We start from the raw sequence: 17,608 nt of genomic DNA, 5'->3' as shown, positions 1-17,608 counted from the left end.
GGTCTTCAGTTCTCATAGGGAATATTAAAGCTTCAGGCAGAGTAGGTTGGACCTGGTGACTGCTAAGATCTCCTAATTATGTGATTCAATGATTCTCCTGCAAGTGTTCTTTATAGAGCAATTACATTATGTCTATCTCTTTGACAATTGAAATTGATTCTATACATGAGCCTATCCCCTTTCTTCCAATATTCAAAACAATTAAATGCAATTAATTAAATGAGTCTATAGAAAAAATATGTAATAACATTCATTTTGAACATTAAAATCCATATTTAGTTCTAGGAATGTTAAAAATCTACCTGCAAGTCCAACTCTTTGTTTTCTGGAAACAAGGAAAATCAAATTTTCTTCATCAAGCTGAGAAGCAAGTGCATCTTCTTCTGATAGGAAGTATCCAAATATCTGAAATTAAAAGCCATGTTTGTAAATTTACACATTACTTAAATATGCACCATTTTCTCAGTATTATTTATGATGATAATCATGGAATTTAAACCCTAGTTCACAAGAAAGGAAAGCATCTTATCAACAACAGAATATTTAGCTTGAAAACAATAGGTTATTATTATAGTCTGTGTACCTAACAGGCTTCATTATATTTTGCTTTTATTCCATCTATTCATTGTTTTTCCTTCTATAAAGATGAACAGACCCACCAATCAATCTCGACCTGATTGACAGACCAATCAAGTACTGCAGTCACTTGCTGAGAAGATCCAATGTTTCTCTTAGCCAGTTTCCCTCACCTCCAAAATCATGACCATAAATGATCTGGTCAATTATATGGTTAATGGCAGCCTTGTAGAAAACAAAATATCTTTAATTGTAGTGGTGATCAAGGATAAGGGAAATTAACTATGCAATTCTGAACCTGTATGACACAAAGCATACTGGAGAATGGAAAATTATATTTTGGCCAATCACTATTAATATTTTTTAAAGAGAATAAATCTCATTATCCAAGCAAAACAGCAAACACAGATCTGAAAAGTTTTTCAGTTTGGTGTATACAAAAGAATATACAAAAATAAATGAGCTCCACAAGGGAGCAAGAAAAATTATCAGTTCAACTACGATAGAGAGAACAATCCTACCCAGGATAGGTATTCTCTCAGTAGTCTCTAGAGCTGTAAGTCCTTGGAAGGCAAAATACTTAATGGATCTGCTTCCCATACATGTCCATGGTTTTGAGGGATCCAGTCCAGTCTGTCTCCCTCTCTCTTCTCACCATCTCATCACGTGTATCACTATCCAGCTGAACTAAATGCCCCATGCAGGTACACATGGTCATTCTCAGCATCCTCTCAGCCATTGAGGAGTCACATCTCCCTCAGCATAAACAATGTGAAGCAAAAGGTTATCTTTCAGGGGACCATCCAAAGGGATGTGATTCACATTTTTTATTATCTTGGAAATTTTATTCATTTTCTGAACTTAACACCAAATAAAATGAGAATTTTCCATCCATAATAGAACAGAGGAAAAAGACTGTTCATGAAACTATAGGTCTTTATGATGCTTGCTTTTCTTAATTACATAAATTCAACCTGTAGTTTTACAACTCTTCTTTGTCTAAGCTTCTTTCTAGCTTCTTCTTGCTATGTTTTTTATATTTTGAGAAAGATTCTTCAATAATCCTGTTTATTTAATATACTCGTTTTTTTCTATCCTATTCTCATTCTTCATTGCTGTTCAAATCATCCCCCCATTTGAAAAAATGAAAAAAAGAAAAATAAGACTTTTGAAACAAATATGCATAGTCAAAGCAAATTCCTACATTAGCAGTGAGTGTCCAAAAATATGTATTTATTTGGGATCTTGAGTCCATCCCCTCTTTGTCAAGAGGTGAATAATATCATACTTTGTTATAGACCTCAAGAATCGGTTGATCATTTTCACTTATCAGATTTCTCATGAAATCTTTTTTCTTCATGATGCTATTGCAGAAATTTGTTTTGGTTCTGTTTACTTCATTTTGAATTAATTCATGCAGATCTTACCAGGTTTGGCTGAAGTTATTTCATCATTTTTTTATGGTTCAATAATATTTCATGAACATATCAAAATTTGTTAATTATTTCCAACAGATGCATACCTCTTTGGATTCCAGTTCTTTAATATTATAAAAAGATCCTTTTCAGCTTTCTATTTTTCGGGGGTTTTGGGGTTTTTTTTTCCAACCAAAGTAAAACAAAGTGTATTAAAGGTTCGCCATATTGGGTTGACTCTTAAGGAGACTAACCATTTGTGATGCTTGTATTGGCAAGACAACCAGATAGAATCTCAGCTGGACAGTCTGGATTGAATCTGAGCCTCAGCTTTCTTTCATCTCTTTTGGATATAGGTCTAGTAATAGTATTTCCCAGCCAAAGAACAGGCACTAAAAAGTTTAGTAACTTTGGAGACATAGTTTTGGGGGACAAATCACTTTCCTGAGAGACAGGACAAATTCATATCTCCACTGACAGTGCATTAATGTGTCTTTTTTTTTTCTGTAGACCCTCTGTCACTCTCACTGTCATTTTTTGAGTTTTGTATTTTGTTTGTTTGTTTCGGCATTTAACAATCTGATGGGGTGTGAGGTTGTTTTAATTTACATTTCTTTAAGAGTGATTTGAGGGAGTTTTTAATATATTTACAAATCCTTGAATTGCTTTCTTTGAAAACCACCTTTTAATATTCTTTGCTATTTCCCTCTGGGGAATAGTTCTTGTTCTCATAAATTTTGAATCTGTTCTTCCTATATTTTGGAAATAAAGTTTTTATTAGAGAAACTGGCTGAAAAGATTTTTTTCTAAGTTATCCCTTTCCTTTCTAATTTGAAATGCATTGGTTTTATAATTTCTAATTTTATGTGATCAGAATTGTTCATTATGTTTTCTATGATAATTCTGTGCCTTGATGGGTCGTGAATTCTTCCCATCCATAAACCTGAAAGGCCATTTCTTCCTTACTCCTTTAATTTGTTTATAGTGTTACCCTTTATGTCTAAGTTATACATTTACATAGATTTTTTTCTTAATATATGCAGTGTGAGATTTTGGTGAGAACTTAACTTTTTCCAAGCTTTTTTTCTAGTTTTGCTAGGTGTTACCCCCAGTAGCTTGGGTCTATACATTTATATTTTCCTTAGATAGAACCAACTTGGCATAGGATATAACTGGTTATAGGATATAATCTTTTTAATATGTTGTTACAGAATATTTGCTGATATTTTATTTGATGTTTTTGCATTGGAAATATTGGACTACAGTTTCTTTTTCTGCTTTGTCTCTGTGATTTAAGTATCAAGGGTTTGGAAGGGAACCATATTTTCCTATTTTTGCAAAGAGTTTATGTAATATTGGAAATAATTGTTCTTTGAATGACAGAATTCATTTGTAAATCCATGTAGTATAAGAGTTATTTTCTTTGGGAGTTGATTTATGGCTTATTCAATTTTGGGGGGATATTCAGTTATTTATATGATTTGTGTAATCTTGCATACTTTTAAAAATGCATTTTAAAAAATTCTAAGAAGAGTACCTAAATTTCACTAGATTACCATATGGGTCCATGACACAGAAAAGGTTAAGAAATCCTTCTATATAAGGATAAAAAAATATGGCAATATCACTCAATAATTATTTTTCATTTTTGTTAGTAACAGTCTAAAAAGAAGATGAGCAATTGAGTGCTAAGTGCTTACTAAAATGTATAATACATTTCATTCAATTCAGCAAACATTAAACAAATACCATGTTGAAGGTACTTCCATAGCTCAGAGGATAAGTGCTTTGCAAGGACAGGCTGTTTTTATTCATATTAGTAACTTTTACTTTTGACCCTGAAATGTTTTTTTATCATTCATTTTATAGAGTTCTTTTAATATCTGTTATTTATAAATTGTTAACAAAATTTTACTGCTCCTTCTTTAAAACAAAAATGGTTCGATAAAGCTCATCACTCACTATGATAAAGATTCCCTACAAAACTGCTTGAGGCCACAGATCATATCTTATTTCATGTATGCCCCTCTGCTCTCTACCAGCAGTTGGCACAATGTAGTCAAATGTAGTTGGCATTCAGCAAGTGTTCATTAAGTCTAACTTTTCTTTTTCTTTTATTTAATATCTTCCCAGATACCTTATTTGTTTATTCTTTAGGTTTTGTTCCTCCTGAGATCTTAGGTGGTTCCCTTTTTTCTTTATGTTCTCCTACAGCTCATGAGGACCCTAAAGCCACCTTAGTCTCTGCATGTCGGGGAATTCACTTTTTATTAATCCCAATCCCTGCTCCAAGAAGCTTTTAAGGGGGCAGAACTGGTCTCTTTTGGATGCTAGTCACCTTTCCTTTTGGCTTAGTGTAGCCACATGAAAATATGACCTAGCTCCATCTAGCTGAGTACTATTGCTCCCAGGCAGATGGTACTGCCCTTCCTTCAGACAGAACAATTTTACTATAATTTCCCCCTCCACAAGTGGGTAGGCACAGTTAAAGTCTGCTACTTGTTGCCATATAATGATGGGCTCAGGGAAGGGACAAGATATGCCAACAGAGACTGTGGAATTTGGCAAGAAAATAGCTATTTGTATACTCTGCCAGAGTTTTGGGGCTGGTATAGAGGGTCAGTGAGTGAATTAGGGTTTGGTGCAGGGGTGAGGAACCATATGTGGTCCTCTAGGTCCTTAAATATGGCCTTTTGATGGAAGAATCCAAATTTATTCTGTGAAGTTTGGATTCAGTCAAAGGGCTACACTTGAAGACCTGGAGGGCCACATGTGGCCCTGAGGTCGCAGGTGGTAGCCACCCCTGATCTAGTATTTTCTTCTGTTAGTGTATAAGGCTATCTTGTTCAGCTTCTTATTGTGTTGGTCTACAGAGGCATCTATGATTGCTTTTCTTCTGGTGTACTGCTTTTCTTCCCAAGTTTGGGGGAATTTTTGAGAGTTAGTAGGGACTAGAGAAATTTTCTGGTCTTCCATTTGTTGGTCACATGACCTGGAAGTCAGCCAGCCTGAAATCTTTAATTGGTATTTTTGCTGTTAAGAAGTATTTATGACAGATATGGTCGGGCCACATCAACAAGCATTAATTAAGCACTCATTGTGAGCCAAGTACATTTTGATCAATGGCTCTCTCCAGCCTCCACCCTCACTCTACCTCATTTTATGAATACAACAATACAAACACCTGTCGCAAACCATATAAAACTGTAACAATAACTGTAAAATTGGACAACCAGTTTAACTCAGATTTTGGTCATTAGAATGTTTCTACTGCCACTTGTATTTTCAGACTTCAATAGGGATAAAAAATGCTTTATTTATATTTGTGCTAATGAAAGCCAGTTTCCCAGAAAAAAAAATTGTAAAAGATATGCAGTTTGAAATAATTTCCTACATTTTGATAGCAACTATATTAAAAACTCCTAGAGTAGTGTACAATCATCCAGCAAACCCATGCAGATTTCTAATTATATTTCTCCCCACTGGAGACAATAGCAGCAACCCGAGAAAGTAAAAGGGAACAGATGTGGGGAAAGAGGGGGAGTAATTACCTATGAATCTACAACTTAGTAACAGCAACCATAGTAATTAGAGCTAGAAAAACTGAAGTAATTCTCCCCAATCCATTCATTTCACAAAAGAGGAAACTGAGCCCTAGAGAGATCAAGCGACATCCAGCTCCAGACTTTCTGACTCAAGATCAACTGATCTTTCTACTATAATACTGTAATGATCAGAACCCTAATTAAAGCATAGCAATGAGGTCTTTTCCAGATGAGCTATTTAAAATCCTAAAAGACTATGCTGTTAAAGAGCTGCCCTCAATATGTCAGAAAATTCAGAAAGCTATAGTGGGCAATGAATTGAAAAAGATCAGTTTACATCACAATCCTAAAGAACGACATTGCTAAAGAATGTTCAAATTAGTGAAAAGTCATGCTCATTTCACACTTTAGCAAAATTATTTTGAAGATTTTGCAAGCTAGGCTTCAGCAGGATGTGAATTACCAGAACAGGCTGGTTTTCAAAGAGGCAGAGGAACTAGAGACCAAATTGCCAACTTTTGCTGGATTATGGAGAAAGCAAGGGAGTTCCAGAAAAAAAAAATCTATTTCTGTTTCATTGACTACACTAAAGCCTTTGATTATGGCAAGTCTTCAAAGAGATCAGAATACCAGATCACCTTGCTTGTCTCCTGAAGAACCTGTATGTAGGCCAAGAAACAACAGTTAGAACTAAACATGGAACAACTGATTGATTTAAGATAGGAAAAAGAATTCAATAAGGCTGTATATTGTCATCTTATTTATTTAACTTATATGCAGAGTACATAAGGTAAAATGCCAGGGTAGATGAAACAGAAACCAGAATTAGAGTTGGGAGAAATATTAACAATCTGAGATATGCAGTGATACCATTCTGATGGTAGAAAGTGAAGATGAATTAAGAAACCTCCTAATGAGGTGAAAGAGGAGAGTATAAAAGCTGTTTTGAAGCTTAAAATAAAAAAAAAAAAAACAACTAAGATCTTGGCAAGTCATCCCATCACCTCCTGGCAAATGGAGGGAAAAGAAATGGAAAGAGTGTCAAATATGATATTTTTGAGCTCAAAGATCACTGCAGATGGAGACTGAAGTCATGAAATAAAAAGATACTTGCTCCTTGGAAGGAAAGCTATGGCAAATCCGGACAGCATACTAAAAAGCAGAGACATCACCTTGCTGACAAAGGTCTGTAGAGTCAAAGCTGTGGTTTTTCCAGTAGCAATATATGGCTGTGAGAGTCAATTATAATAAAACCTTAGCACCGCAGTATTGACCCTTTTAAATTGTGGCACTGGAGAAGAATACTTAAAGAAAAAAATTCAGCTATTGACTGGAAGATCAAATACTGAAGCTTAAATACTTTGGCTACATAATGAGAAGACAGGATTCGTTGGGAAACATCCTAATATGAGGAAAGTTTGAAGGCAAAAGGAAAAGGGGACAGCAGAGAATGAGATAAATAGATAATGTCTTGGAAGTCTTTGCCTCCCCCCAAAAAGTCAGTTTAATATACTGCCAGGCTTCTCAAACTTTCCCAGAGGGCAGACTAAACCCTGGCTGGAGAGAGATCTAGCAAGCAAGGGGAAGGAAGGCACTTCAAAGGAAGCCAAAATATTTGAGAGGGCCATCAATATACTTAATAAATCTGTGAGTATATGGGCAAGAACTGAGGTAGAGAAAAAAATGATGGGCCAGATATGGACCTCCTTGAGAAAGGATAGAGACAAAGTCAAGAATCCTTGAGTTCAAATCTCACCTCAGCGGTGGTTGTTGATCTATCTCACAACAATCTGGTGGTTGTTTTCCTTCATTCTCAGATGAGGATCCAAATGACTCTCTATATTGGGGTCAAGGTACAGTGTGGTTGATAACAGGCACTGTGGCTGATTAGACCAATACAAACTTGGAAGGCTCTATCACTGGTCAGGCACAAATAGTCCATATGGGTATTTGGAGTGGAAATGAAATGGCTCTAAATTCACACATCTCACATGTCTTTTGAGCTACTACAATTCTACTTTGCTCATATAGCACAGTGCCTTCTTTGATGCAGGCACGCCATGTGGGACAGTCCTGTGCCAGTGTCTCCTATGTCTCACAATCAGTCCAAAGGTTCTTTAGAGAGATCTTGAGAGTGTCATTGTATTACTTCTTCTGACCTCCATGTGAGCACTTGCCTTGCACGAGTGCTCCATAAAATAATCTTTAAGACAAATGTATGTTTAGCATTCAAACAATGTGGCTAGCCCATTGGAGCTGTGCTCTCTAAATTAGAATTTGAATACTTGGCAGTTCAGCTCAAGAAAGGACCTCAGTGTCTGGTCCTTATTTTGCCAGGTGATCTTCAAAATCTTCCTAAGACAATTCAAATGGAAGGAATTTGGGTTCCTGGCATGGCCAGGTCTATGATATGCCGTCTAGGTTTCCCAGGCATGTGTGGGGTCATCACAAAGGCTCTGTAGACCTTCAGTTTGGTAGGCAGGCCTAATACCTCTTCTCTTCCACACTTTCTTTTAGAACCTCACAAACAGTGAACTAGCTCTGACAATATGTGTATCAACCTCATCACCTACGTGTACATACCTGGAAGGTATACTACCAAGGTAAGTGAACTTATCCACAGAATTCAAAATTTCTCCATTTGCTATAACCGCATATGATGGATGGTGTGGTACTGACTGGTGGAAAACCTTCATTTTTTTGGCGTTAATTGCTAGGCCAAAATTAGCACAATCAACAGAGAATCATTCCATATTTTTTTGCATACCTCAGCCTCAGAGGCTGCATTGAAAGCACAATCAATTGGCAAACAAAAGATCATGCACCCACTCTCCCTCCACTTCAAGCTAAATAATTTACCACTAGTGCGGTAGCTGACCTTGATGCTATTTTCATCTTAGAAGGTGTCTGACAACATTAGCTATGGCACAGTGGAAAAATCACTTAGTTCTTCACTGTCATCTAGCTGCCAATGTGCATCCTCCAAAACAAATTGTCTCGTATTTATTTTGGGTATTAAGTATATACTTACATGTGAGAGACAATATGGTGTAGTGGATGGAAAGTCTGCCTTGAAACCAGGTTCAAATCATACCTGATATGTACTAGCTATGTGACCCTGGCAACTAACTTCACCTCTCAGTCCTCTGGGCAACTTGGTAAGATTATGTGGTGCAGAAGAAATACAGTTCTACATTGGTAGATGGAGTTTCTTCATCTGGGTATTTCTTGGACTAATGAAATCATGGGTCTGGTCCTTGTGTTGTCCTCCTACACTCTTAGAATGTAAGCTTCTTGAGGGAAGGAGCTGTTTCATTTTTGTCTATGTATCCCTCAATGCCTATCACAAGGTACTTAATTGTCACTGTGAAAATTATTTGTTGATTAATCAATCAGTAACACAGTAACACAGTCTATAGAACAGTGGGCCTGGAATCAGGAAGACCTGAATTCAAATTCAGCCTTAGACACTTACTAGCTTGTGATCCTGGGCAAGTTACTTACTCACATCCTGGAAAGTAACCTATTTGCCTCAGTTTCCTTGTTTGCAAATGACAATAATAATAATGCCTACTTCCCAGGATTGTTGTGAGAATCAAATGAGATAATAACTGTAAAGCACTTACCACAAGCAAAACCAATGCAGCCAAGATTACAAGGAAAACAGAAAATTTGGGAGAAAATTTACAGTAAGTTTCACTGATATAGACCTCATTTTTCAAATATATAGAGAACTGAATCAAATTTATAGAATGAGTCATTTCCCCAAATAACAGTCAAAGGATATGAACAAGCAGTTTTCAGAAGAAGAAATCAAAGCTGTCTATAGTCATATGAAAAAAATGCTCTAAATCACTGTTGATTAGAGAAATACAAATTAAAACAAATTCTGTGGTACCCTCTCACACCTTCTTATACCTATCAGGTTGACCAATATGACAGAAAAAGAAAATGACAAATGTTGGAGAAGACATAGGAAAATTGGGACATTAATGCACTGTTAGTGAAATTGTGAACTCATTTAACCATTCTGGAGAGCAATTTGGAATTATACACAAAGGGCTATAAAATTGCACATACCCTTTGACCTTGCAATAGCACTACTAGGTCTATATCCCAAAGAAAAGTTTTTTAAAAAAGGGAAAAGGGTCTATATGTACAAAAATATTTAGACTACTCTTTTTTGTGGTGGCAAGAATTGGAAACAGAAGGGATGCCCATCAATTGGAGAATGACTGAACAAGTTGTGGTATGATTGTGATGGGATGCTATTGAAGTATAAGAAATGAAACACAAGATGCTTTCAGAAAAAACTTGGAAAAACTTCACATGAACTGATGCAAAGTGAAGTGGGCAGAACTAAGAAAACATTGTACACACTAACAGGAATATTGTATGATGATAAGCAGTGAATGATTAACTATTCTCAGCCACACAAAGATCCAAGAAAATCCCAAAGGATTTATGATGAAAAATACCATCTACCTTCAGAAAAAGAACTGACAAAGTCTGAATGCAGATCGAAGCATACTATTTTTACTTTATTTTTTGTGTGTATTTTTTTGTCTGTGTATTTTTCACAACATGACTAATATGGAAATAGGTTTTGAATAGGTGTAACCTATATAAAACTGCTTGCCTTTTCAATGAAGGGTAGAAGAGGAAGGGAGAGAATTTAGAAGACAAAATTTTCAAAAATGAAAGTTTAAAATAGTTTTTACATGTAATTGAGAAAAATAGTATTTAAAGAAAAAAAAATGACTTAAGTAACCAGGGCAAATAAACCCCAGCTAATAATGGAAAGCCTCCTACTCAAAATTTCCAAAAAAATAAGACAGATTGCTCCTTGAGGAAAAGACCCAGAAAGAGTTACTCTCTCCTTTCATTTTATCCCTTCTCTCCTATCCCAATCTTCCCCTAACCTGAGATTCTGGTTGAATGTAAGGGCTACAAATATTATTGTTTTTATTGTTAAGAATCTTTGTGACACTGGAAAAGTTTTTTTTAAGCCTCAGGTTTGGAGATAGATCTGGAGTGCTTAATCTTTTTTGTTGACCCCATTGATAGAGTGGTAAAGCTATAAGACCCCTTCTCAGAACAATGGTTAAAAATGTAATTGAAGGAAATGCTAAATTTTAGTTAGAAGGTAGTGAAAATAAAGATGTAATTTTTTCTCCATCCAAATTTATGCTTATTTTGGAGGAGGAGGTGGCCTGTGAACTCTGGGTTCAGCACTTCTGGGCTAGATGATCCCTAAGGTCCCATTCTAACTCTAAATTTTGCACCATCTCAGTTTACTGTAAAACAGTTATTTTCAATTGATTTTTCATCCTGTTGTTGATATGTCTTGTGAATACAGTTGGGGCTATATATTCACCAGGGTCACGTGGGGAAACCAAAAGGTTCATTTAAGCTGCTGCCCTTATATCAAGAGAAGCAGTAATAATCGCAATTAAATTTGTTCAGGCCTCTCATCAAATCTCTTCCAGAGAATCTTAGAACAACTTGAGTGTCTTCTCATACTGATACTGCTAGCCCCTGAAACTAGCTCATGAACATAGCATCCATGTGTTCATCACTAAGAGCTCAGGATCTTGGGAGAACACATTAGTAAGGTAGGAAAGATTCGGTATTACTAAGTCTATGGAAAATCTGTACCCGAGAAAACATCTTGGACAGTTTACAGTAAATCTAAGGCTGACGTACTTTGGTTGTCACAGCTAACATTTTCTTAAAGCATGAAACGATTTAAAAAAAAACTCCTTAAGTGAGAACGAAATGCATCATCCATTTTTTTTTTTACAAAGCAGAAATATTCATCCATTAGTCATAACAAATCATCTTTGAATCAAAGATAGTGTTGTAACTGGTATTCCCATAACCCCTCTCTCCTACTAGCATCCTCTCCTTTCCATGCACACAGTAAGTACACTTACATTCTCATTTTTTATATCAAAATCAGAAAATAATTTCCATGTGAAAGCTAAGCCATGGCCCCTGTGAGTTTTAAAAACTCTTATGAATGTACCTTTGAAATTTGTTCATGCCAATATACTTGTACAAAACTGTAAGGCCCTTAAGCTAAAAACAGATCGGAGAGTTTTGGAAGCTAAGAGGCTACAAACTGCCACAATGTGGACAACTAACTATAACGACTTAATCCCATTAAGGTATAACCAATTTCATAGGACTTTTTTGGTTTGCTTTCTGGTCACATAATGGACCAGATGGACCCTAATGCAAACCAAATCAGCTAGAGTAGAGGGGAAAGCACACTGGGCTTGATGTCAGAAGCTCTAGGAAGAACTGACACTGAGGAATTAGATAGGGGAGGAGGGCTGATAGTTCTGGAAACTTACTCTTACTGGGAATGGGTTAAAGAGGGAACAATAAATACATACATACATATGTGTGTTTATAAATATGTGTGTTTATAAATATATACATATATACATACATACATGTAGAAGGGTATAAAAGTCTTCTAAATTCAGAAAGAAATAAAATGCTGAGGGGATAGGGATGGGAGAGAGGATAAAGGAGGGATTTTTTGAGGGAACCTACTCACGTCAGGTCTGGGTTAAAGAGAAAATATATACAGTTAAAAGGGAATAAAAGTATTCTAAATTTATAAAGAGATAAGAGGTTGAGGGAATAGGATAAAGGGAGGTACAGAAGGGTGTCTAGATTAACAGGAATAGGATAAAGAGGGAATAAAGATATATATATATATGGCTATAAAAGTCTTCAAAATTCAGTCAGAAACAAGAAGGTAAAGAAAAAGAGTGGGGAAAGGAGAGGATAAGGAGGGGATCCTTGGTGGGGGGGGTAGGTTAAGTAATAAGAGGTCAAGGTAGTGGGTAGAAGTTAAGAAGAGGAGTCAGGAGGGATAGGAAATAAGAGATACACACAACATAAAATAAAGATCAGGAGTAGAAATTTATTAAGGGAAAAAAAGCAGGGTAGGAATCATGATCTCAGCCAAAGTTAAAGCTAAAACAGATTTAATCAAAGAGGGAAACTATACTATGTGTCAGCCATATTAATATCGTTTTAGACTGTTTAAAATAACTAGACAATATAAAATTGAAATATTGTTGTGGTGTAGGGAATGATGAGTTGGTGGAATTATAAAAATATGGAAAGACTTGGACTTCTAAAGATGTTATCCACCCTCAGAGAAACAGGGGGCAATAGCAGAGGACAACAGAGCACAGTTTTCATAGATGGATATGAATGTATATGTCTACATATGAGTATAGTTGTAGATATCTAATACATGTATGTGTATATGTTTATGTGTGTGTGTAAATGTGTGTAGGAAAGGGGAAAAAAGAACAAAATAGAAAGTGCCCAGCAGAGAACAAAAGAAAACTTACAAGGAAGCAAAGATGGACAGCTCTGAACATAATGTGTAGTATTTATTATATAGACTTTCTTGAAATGGAAATTTATTGTTGCATGTTTTGAATCCTCTTACATTCTGCTGTGCACATGGCAATGCTTTTTCTTCTTATTTTGCATTTAAGTTTAAAATATATATTTTTTAAAGCCAGAAGCTCTAGGTTTGATAATAAATCCTGACACTTAACTAGCTACATGATGATGGAACTGAGGACAAATCATATAATCTCCGAGCTTCAGTGTCCTCATATGTAAAATGAGGATAACAGTGAGAAAAGACGTTCATAAATTGTAAGATGTTATATAAATGTGTTATTAAAATAAGATCCCTTCTTTCCTTATTCACTAGAGAAAATGAAAATAATTTTGTAGTGCTTACAAGGTTTATGGAATAGCACTTTCCTAATGGCAACCTTGAAAAATAGATATTGTAATTATTATTTCCATTTTACAGTGAAATAAATTGAGATTCTTTAATTTGCCTGTGTAACAAAGATTAAGCTTTTGAACAGGTGTTACTGGCATGCTGATTTCAAATAGTGTTCAGTCTAGAACTCCCTCTTCAACATGTTTACTGCCTATAAAGCTATACTCTGAATATCTCAAAGCATTGACTCTTGGTACTCGCTCAAAGACTATTCCAATGGAGTACAAGCTCTGGTAGAGCTTTCTACAAAGCTAGGAAGGTATTAAGCTCCGGTCTAGTGAAAAGTCTTCCAGGGACAGACTTGTTAAGGATCAAGAAGCCAGGCTGCCAAATGTTCTTTTGGTGTTGACTACAGTAAATCTAAAAGGGTTTTAATCTACATTGGTGGGAGGATTTTATCTCCATATGACTGTAAACTCCTTGAAGGCAGGGACTTTTTGCCCTTTTTGTATCTCCCAGAGGTTATCACAGAGCCTGGAACATAATAGGTACTTAATAATTGACTGAGTACTCACATTTGTGGGATCACAGACCTTTGGACCTGAGTCATCATAGTAAGTCCTTTACTAAATGTTTTTTGATGGGTGAATTGATTAAAGATCAGTAACATGAACAAATCAGTTATACCACAGTCTAGGTTACCTTTCTGTTTCCAGAGAAGCACTATTGTTTCTTATTGGTACTTAAAAGTCTGTTTTCCATTATTCAAATCTGGACATGATCTCTGGGGAATATTCTGGGAAACTCTGACCTAATACTATGAAGAAAATCAAACTTTATTTACTGACACTTTGACTTTGTGTTCAATCAAAGAAGTTCTACAAAGGGGTGGAGGAGGAATGAGAGAAAGGCACTCTGGGTTTTCCAGGCTATGTTAATCCTGCTCTTCCACCTGTTGGTGGATACAAATTTTGGTATCTTAACCTTTTCCACCTTTCCCTCCTACAATTGCCTCCCTTTTCCTATTATCTTCAACCAATCAATCACCAAGTATTTACTATTTATTATGGTGCTGGGACCTAGAGATACAAGTACAAAGAATGAAACAACCCCTATTCGAAAGGAGTTTACAATCTAATGGAATGGTAGGGACAACAAGTAAATATAAAATATACCCAGCAGAACAAAAATGAAGTTAATAAATACATTCATACACACACAGTAGTAAGATACAAGATAGTTGGGGAAAGAAAGACAAGGAGAGCTCAGGAAAGGCTTCATGCAAAAGATGGTTTCTCAATTGCATCTTAAAGGCTAGGCTGAAGTAGTGGATCACCATGGTGGCATGATCAAATGTCAGGATTAAGGAAAAGGAAAACCTTTTGGCACCCTTTTCTCCAGCTGAAAGCTGTAGGTTAGAATCAGCATCAGGAATAAGGTCATGAATAAGGTTAGATTTAGAACAAGAAGGCAGCATTAGATTCCAATTTTATCTTATTTCGAGAATCTAATCTGGAGCTGACATAATCAAATAATTTATTTTGAAATTTAGGGTTGGAAGTGACCTTCCTTCCTAGGTCTCTAGCCCAACCTCCTTAATATGCCAATGAGGAAATCAGAGAGGTGAAGAAATAGATTTATCCAAAGTAGGGAATGGTAGCATTGGGATTCCAACCCAGATCTCTTCTTGCACCAAAGCTCTTTCAGCTGTATCACATGGCTTTTGTCTTTGGGAGGATAATAATTCACCTGGAAGACCAATTATAAAAAACTACAACCACTCTTCTTCCTCATCTCTCTTAGCATTCTTCTTACAGGATTGAGTTCCTTCTTAAGACCATCTGATTTAATGAGTCAGGTGAATCATCCTGGCATAGTGTAATAACACATATATGAAGTCCAGTGAGTCATCTGTCGCAACATTGTAGGAAACAGAAGTCTTAGCTACTTACTCATAGTACACATAGATCTCCAGGATTCTAGGTTAGTGCTATTACTTTTCAAATGTGGAATTTTACCCTAAATACCATAGATGCATATTCCTTCAACATAATGTAGCTCTCCTAATTTCTAACCTCCTGTTTCGCCCTTCAAAGTTAACTAATTAGCATTCATAAGGCCCTGACACGATTGTTGAACTGTCATCTCTGTAAAGGATCATTCTGGCCACTGGTCTATACAATAACTAGCAATTATATGACAATGTTTTTAGTCTTGATGTTCACTTGGAATATTGGTTATCAAACTTTTTTATTTATATTTTATTCATATAATATCCTTTACCATGAGGAATCTTGGCATCTTGAACTGTGTAAATTGACAAGAAGAGTTCTTGGCCAGTTAGTCTTCTAGACCTATTTCTTGAACCTTGAGATTTTTCTGCCTCTCCTTCCTTTCCTCCTAAACTTACCCTCCTCCTTTTCTTTTTTCTCAGAATTAATAGTGAAAATTGAAGATTTGTACCTTTCTCTTTTTTTTTTAAATTTCTTTAGGGAGATGCTATTATCTCCATTTTACAGATAAGGAGACTGAGGTACTAAGACATAAAGTGACTTAGTCACACAGTTAGCAAGTGTCTGAGATAGAATTCAAATATAGATCTTCCTGACTCCAAGTTCAAAGGACAGAACCAAAGGGAATGGGCTTAAATGAGAAAACTTACATTAAAAAGAAAAAAAAAACTACTATTTGAAAGTGAGAATAAATGAGTTTAGGGATACTACTAAGAGATATTCAGGCATTACCATCACTAGATATATGATGAATAAAGTCAGCAACTAGTTATATTCAATTCAACAAGGGTTTATTGAGGACATACTATGTGCCAGGCACTATGCTAGGTAGGTTGGAAGATACAAAGACAAAATTGAAACAGTTCTTGACCTCAAGAAGCTGACCTTCTACTAGGGAAGGCAGCTGAACTAGGGAGACACAACATGAACAGAGAACACAAAGTACAGGCCAAATTAAATACAAAGGAATTACTATGGAGAAAACACTGAAGGGTGGGAGAATCAGTAAAGTCCTGTTTTAGGAGGTGGAATTTGAACTGAATCTTGAAGGGATTTAGCTAGTCTTAGAGACTGTGATGAGGAGAGAATTCTGGCATGAGGGACAAACAGCAGATGCAAAGATACAAGGTGGGAAATGGAAAAAAGAAAAGGCCAGTCTGGATGGACTGTAGTGTGCCTAAGATGAAATGTCATGTATGGGAGATACAGCAAGTAGACTAATGAGGATGGAATAGGGTGGTAATATATAAACAGCCAGAAAAGATAGATTTTAGAGCTGGAAATGGCCTTAGAAATCTTCTAATCCAACACTTTTATTTTATATCTGAGGAAACTGAGGTTGCAGAAAGTTAAATGACTAGCCTAAGGGTGCATAGGTATAAGAGGTATCAGAAGCAGTCTTTGAACCCACATTTTCTGACTCTACACTCAATCCTCTTACTCCTGTGGTTGAAGACAGATTATAAAGGGTTTTAAATGCCCAAAATAGGAGCTTATATTTTACCCTAAAGGCAATAGGGAGTTATTAATGCCAGAGCCAGCTCAGTGTTTGGGAAGCTCCAAAGGAAAGTGTGGGAGAGAAAAGGTATTAGACTGACTGTCAAACTGAAGGTCTACAGAGCTGTTGTGCTGACCTCATTGTTGTATACCTGTGGAACATGGACAGTCTACCAGTGCCATGCCAGGAAACTGAATTCCATTTGAATTGTCTTAGGAAGATTCTGAAGATCACCTTACAGGATGATAAGGTACCATAACTGATGTCCTTACTCAAACTAAACTGCCAAGCATTCAAACTCTACTTTAGAGAATACAGCCCTGATGGGTTGACCACTGTTGTCTGAATGCAAAACATTCGCTTGCCTAAAAGACATTTTATAAAGAACTCACACAGGGCAAGTTTTCACATGGTGGTCAGAAGAAGCAATACAAGGACTCTCTCAGGGTCTCCCTTAAGAACTTTGGATTTGATTATGTGATCCTGGCACAGGACTGCTTAGCATGGCATGCCCACATCAGAGAAGGTGCTGTGCTCTATGAGCAAAGCAGAATTGAAACAACTCAAAGGAAACACAGGATGTGCAAATTTAGAGAATCCACCCCAAATGTTCAATGGAATATTTGTGCCTGACCTGCGCTGAAGCATTCTGAGCTCATATTGTTCTGATCTGCCACGGTCAGACGCATTGAAACTTGACTCTAGCATAGTAATGTCATTTTGGTCTCTTCAAGAACAAAGAACAACCACCAACCAATTAAAGGAAGTGATGGAGTCAAACCTTTACTTGA

The 17,608-nt window shown here is 36.3% G+C and overlaps 1 protein-coding gene across 3 annotated transcripts in view; it reads right to left on the bottom strand.

The window, feature by feature from the left end:
* WDR64 (WD repeat domain 64) overlaps positions 1-17,608 on the bottom strand; it is a 169,839-nt gene that overhangs the window by 146,296 nt on the left and 5,935 nt on the right. For all 3 annotated transcript variants that reach the window (XM_072647585.1, XM_072647587.1, XM_072647586.1), the window contains exon 3: positions 303-405. In XM_072647585.1, the coding sequence (XP_072503686.1) occupies positions 303-405 (103 nt within the window). The remainder of the gene's footprint in view (positions 1-302; positions 406-17,608) is intronic.

The sequence above is a fragment of the Notamacropus eugenii genome, chromosome 2, assembly GCF_028372415.1.
Source record: "Notamacropus eugenii isolate mMacEug1 chromosome 2, mMacEug1.pri_v2, whole genome shotgun sequence".
NCBI lineage: Eukaryota > Metazoa > Chordata > Mammalia > Diprotodontia > Macropodidae > Notamacropus > Notamacropus eugenii.
This window is presented reverse-complemented; position numbering and strand designations above follow the sequence as displayed.